Raw genomic sequence first — 4,750 nt, 5'->3', positions numbered from 1 at the left:
TTACAGTAATTAATTACTTTGTAATTATTAAATGACCCCCAACACTGACAACAAACTACTTAATTAATTTTAGAAAGTATAAGCTTAATTTCACAATTTGATAATCCAATAATTAACTTGAAATAAAACTAGTTAGCTATTTAGATTTAAAAAGAGAACATTTTACTAGTATCAACTGCACATTTTGGATGAATTAATGTACCCTCCTTGGGCAGAATTGAAGTTTCCCCTCTATGGGCGGTGCTGGGCCTCCAGTGCTCTACAATAATGCGGACCTAGTGCAAGCAACTGGTTCCGATTAGCGACCGGAAATCCTCGGTACTCTCTGTTAAAAACAATTACACTGACATGCGTGCGTGTAGATGAGTGGGAGGCTGCCTGGTTACTCAACATTTCGCTGGGCTTAAGATCAGGGGTCCTTGTAAAATCTTTCCTTCCTTTTGACCACATTTTTGAGTGAGCCTATATTGGGCAATGCCAAATAATTTAGTTTAGCACCTATAAGGGTTAGAATTAGTGGAAGGCAATATCATACATAAAATCCTACATAATAATAAAATAATAATAATTATTATTATTATTATACAGTTGTTAGGCCTAATATTATTATTATTATCTGAAGACGAATATGCCCGTGAAATAAACGATACAACGACTTATTCATATGGAATAATAAAAAAGAACGTGGGTCAGATGTCCCTTAAATCTATGTTGCATTTTTGCCTTAAAGAAACTTATGAATGAAGCCACGTGAGTGTCCTCCCGCAGCTGGTATGTCTTCTTTTTTGGCCCAGAACCGCCAGAACAAACATTGGGAGAGCGCAAAATAAACACCCCACTACAAACCTAACGATGCATTGAGACCACAAAAGCAACACGCGCCTCCAGAGGTTAAAGACAAAATCAGCAACTCCCAGTTTTTTTGTTGACTCACATTATTATGAGGACGTTTGTGTTATGGGTACATTAAAAATAGACGAGCAGGATGAATTATGAGAAGGAGGGAGAAATAATAATAATAATAAATTGACGTTTTTAATAATCAATTCCGTTTGCTCCTAATGTTTCTGTTTGAGTAACTATCTTTATTTATATTTACAATGACTGCGACATACTAATCGGGGCATTTGTATTTTTTATCATTATTATTATTATTATTATTATTTTAAGTTTTAATCGTTTTTGTGGAACAGTTTTTTTAATGTGTTGAAGATAATATAATAGGGTGCATCTTAGCTTTTAGGTTTGGATTAAATCTTTCCATTTAAAATAGCCTATTCGAATAATCGAATGTATGTCCTGTTTTCAATTAGCTAATTCACTCTTCTTATCATTTAAATAGTCGTTTATTAGCCTATACATTTTGAATTAATATGCTATGCTGTGATAAGGCAGTATTAACACATGTAAATATATATATATATATATATATATATATATATATATATATACCCCCCCCCCCCCCCCCCCATGCATTACACATTAGTTACATTTCGACTGATTTAGCTTCAGCCTCGACGGGTTTTATTAGTGCAAAACACATTACATGATGAAATGATAGAAGAACGTCTTATGAGTTTAAAGAATCGTTTTAATTAAATGCTTTTGGTTGGTCTTCTGACCAGTTTAACGACTTGGCAAATGTCAGTCCGTAATAGCCACGGTATACCACTGTGTATTTCTCTGCAAACCAGAGAAAAGCTAAGGATTTTTACTTAAGCTTTATACTGTCCATTTTTTTCATATATACATTAAAAGTGGCATATCTCAGTCTATATTTGGTACAAAATAAACAAAAATAAATAAAAGCTTAGTTATAATCACTTAAGAACCGAGGTCCACTAGGCTTGAGGTTAAAGGTCCCAGTAATGAATCCTGGAGCTGATGTGGGTGTCCTTGCATGCCGTGTACCGACTGCGTGGCGCCGAGGCCGGTCATGGAGTACGCGGACGCGCCGGGGTGGCTCATGTTACCCTGGAGCAGGAGCACGGAGTTCTGGTCAGGACTCTGCGGGGGCGAGAATTCGTCCTCCGAGCTTGACATCAGGGACTTCCCGCCGTCCAGCGGTGACAGCTGGTTCTGTTTGTTAGCGCCCGTGTTGTTGTTCTCGCTGTTCTCTCTGCCAAGGATTGTGAGATGCACAGAGTTTGATTCAGACATGTAGCTATTTAACTCTATCTTTTAGATGAAAATATGTTTTTTTTAAATTGTTTTATAATCGAATCTAAATCTAATTCGATCACGACTGCTTATGCATGCAGGGAAAATAACAAATTATGAAATGAAGAATTGAACTGCCATTTTAAAGGGGACCAGATGTCTTTAAAATGAACAATAATTTTCGTTTTAAAGATCAACAAATAATAATACAGACAATATTACAGTTTATTTTTGTATTATTATTTTTTTTTCAGTTGATCTATCTGGAAATGCTGCTATTTCATCTTTAAAGTACTCTCTTACTTCTAACTGATGACTACGTAACACTGTCAATCTCTCTATATAATAGTTAAGGGTCTGTCCTCCCGTTAATAAATCAAGTTTAGTTTGTCAACAAAAACAACATACTCGACCCTGCAGAAAAACAACAACACAGCATCTTGAAAAACAAGAGAGGAAACCAAAGTGGCAGAACCAGTGGCAGGACGCTTAACTGGGTGTTTGTTTATAGTATGAAACGCATTTTTATTTCTTGCTCAGGTAATTTAACTTACCTTTCTTTTGCCTCCGCTGCGCGATCTCTCTGCCTTCTGTTTTTAAACCAGTTGCTCACTTGTGTGGTGGTCAGCCCTGTGGCCTCGGCCAACTCCCTCTTTTCCCGAGGAGATGGATAGGGATTGTGTGTGTACCACTCCCGCAGCACACCGCGGGATTTTTCCTTGAAACAGTAGCTGGTCTCCTCGCCGTCCCATATTGTGCGCGGCAGAGGAAACTTCCTCCGCACTCGGTACTTCCCCACCGCTCCCAGTGGTCGCCCTCTCAGCTTCTCAGCCTCAATGTAATGGGCCTTCAGCCACAGCTGCTGTAGCTTCGGGTGGTTGTGCGGAGAAAACTGGTGACTCTCTAGTATCTTATAAAGTTCCCTGAAGTTTCCACGATGAAAGGCGACGACAGCCTTGGCTTTAAGGACGCTCTCGTTCTTGTGGAGATGGTCGCAGGCCGGAAGGGACCACAGAAAACGGCCGAGACGCTCAAGGTTCCCCCCTTGCTGCAGCACCTCACACACACACGCTACTTGCTCCTGGGTAAACCCGAAAGACGGCAACATTGACATGACGTCTAGCCAGTGCGCTGACCCCCAACTACCAAACCGCTCTCCTTTAGATGCTGTGATGGAAGCGGTATGGGTGACAACCTCCGTTTGCCTTCGCTTAATGAGAGTGACGAGACGAGGTTTTTGCGCAGGTCACTGTTGCGTTTGGAGATGTCCGCTGCGCGCGACGTGAAGTTTTGGGTGTTTGTTGAAGACAGTTTGCACACTATCAACTCATGTCGCGCTAAAAGAGCACTGCGCGTCTGCTGATTGGCTCTCCATCTGCCCTATCCCCAGCAGCAGTGCGGAAAGTACTTTGCTTCCATTTCCTCCCACGGGGACTCGGTGGTCTGAAACTGGATCCCCCGTCTCCAGTTCTACCTGCGGGAGCTGGGCACCTCGATACTAATCAATTAGCCTATAGCAACTGTCGAAAGGCAGCGTTCACTCTTATTCAACCCAAAGCCCTTACAGGCTGTTAAGCAAACTTATTTTTATCCTTACAAAATTGAAATGCATTATACATTAAGTATGCTAAATAAATGAACGGCAACGGTAATCAATTGCATTATCTTTAATTATGAATTTCATTAAAAAAAAAACTAAACCAATGACATATTAGTCTCCGTTTGATGGGTTGACCATTCCCATCCGCAATAAAGAGATTCATAATTGTCATGCAGGTAGTTGCTACACAAAAAGTTTCACTTAATGGCTTGGCTTGTGCTCATTAAGGGCACACGCTGTGCGCAAAGTCTAGATACACGCTGAGATACTTGGAGTTCCATTAAAAACAATCAGCCTGTAGAGCTGGTAAGACAACCACATGTTAGTCACAAGATCAGTAGTGCCTCAGGCTCTTCACACTATTCGACCGAACTTGCAAGCCTTGTAGAATCCCTAAATGGTTTAAATTGTTACACAAAAATATACGATTTTATTTAGCATGTATTTTCGAGGAAAACAAAGCCAACCCTTATAAATTAGGCTACTCAATTGAAGTGCCCAACATCTGTTGTATATTTCAATCATAATCCGTGAATAAAAATTAGGGAAATTAGATTATATATATATATATAAGTCATAATTGATGATAGTCATATTTTCTTTTTTTCTGTTTTAGTTTTCTGTTTTTATTTTAGGTCAAGACATCATGCACTTTGAATAGCCGATGGTACTTAAATGATTCTTTTGGCTCAGAAAAAAGGCATTCCTCCCAGCTCTTTCTTTCTTCTTCACTCTCTTCTCTCTGTACAGTGAAATCTAAAACCGGTGCATTAGTAAATGAGTTCTGTGTTCGTCGAGGTCCTTGCCATCCAGACGCTGTTTTAAGGCATAGATCGCCTTTCTTTATCTTCGTCGAAATCTGCAACTTGACACCATGGCGACGCAAAACTCACAACCACTCATCCAGAATGGAGCACCTCTTTTTAATTTAATTTGAGACGTAGCGTTCATTTTTGAGGCAACCTTAAAGCGCTCTCTTTAGTGTAGACT

At 39.8% G+C, this 4,750-nt stretch overlaps 1 protein-coding gene across 1 annotated transcript; it reads right to left on the bottom strand.

Annotated features, from left to right (window-relative positions):
- Nucleotides 1-1,512: 1,512 nt before the first annotated feature.
- On the bottom strand, nucleotides 1,513-3,522 carry LOC127409812 (homeobox protein six1b). Its single transcript, XM_051644649.1, has 2 exons — nucleotides 2,715-3,522; nucleotides 1,513-2,119 (listed from the first exon to the last, which is right to left on the bottom strand). The coding sequence occupies exons 1-2, from the start codon at nucleotides 3,272-3,274 to the stop codon at nucleotides 1,825-1,827; spliced, it is 855 nt and encodes a 284-aa protein (XP_051500609.1). The 5' UTR covers nucleotides 3,275-3,522; the 3' UTR covers nucleotides 1,513-1,824.
- Between the last annotated feature and the right edge of the window lie 1,228 nt (nucleotides 3,523-4,750).

Source organism: Myxocyprinus asiaticus, chromosome 19 (assembly GCF_019703515.2).
Source record: "Myxocyprinus asiaticus isolate MX2 ecotype Aquarium Trade chromosome 19, UBuf_Myxa_2, whole genome shotgun sequence".
Classification (NCBI taxonomy): Eukaryota; Metazoa; Chordata; class Actinopteri; order Cypriniformes; family Catostomidae; genus Myxocyprinus; species Myxocyprinus asiaticus.
This window is presented reverse-complemented; position numbering and strand designations above follow the sequence as displayed.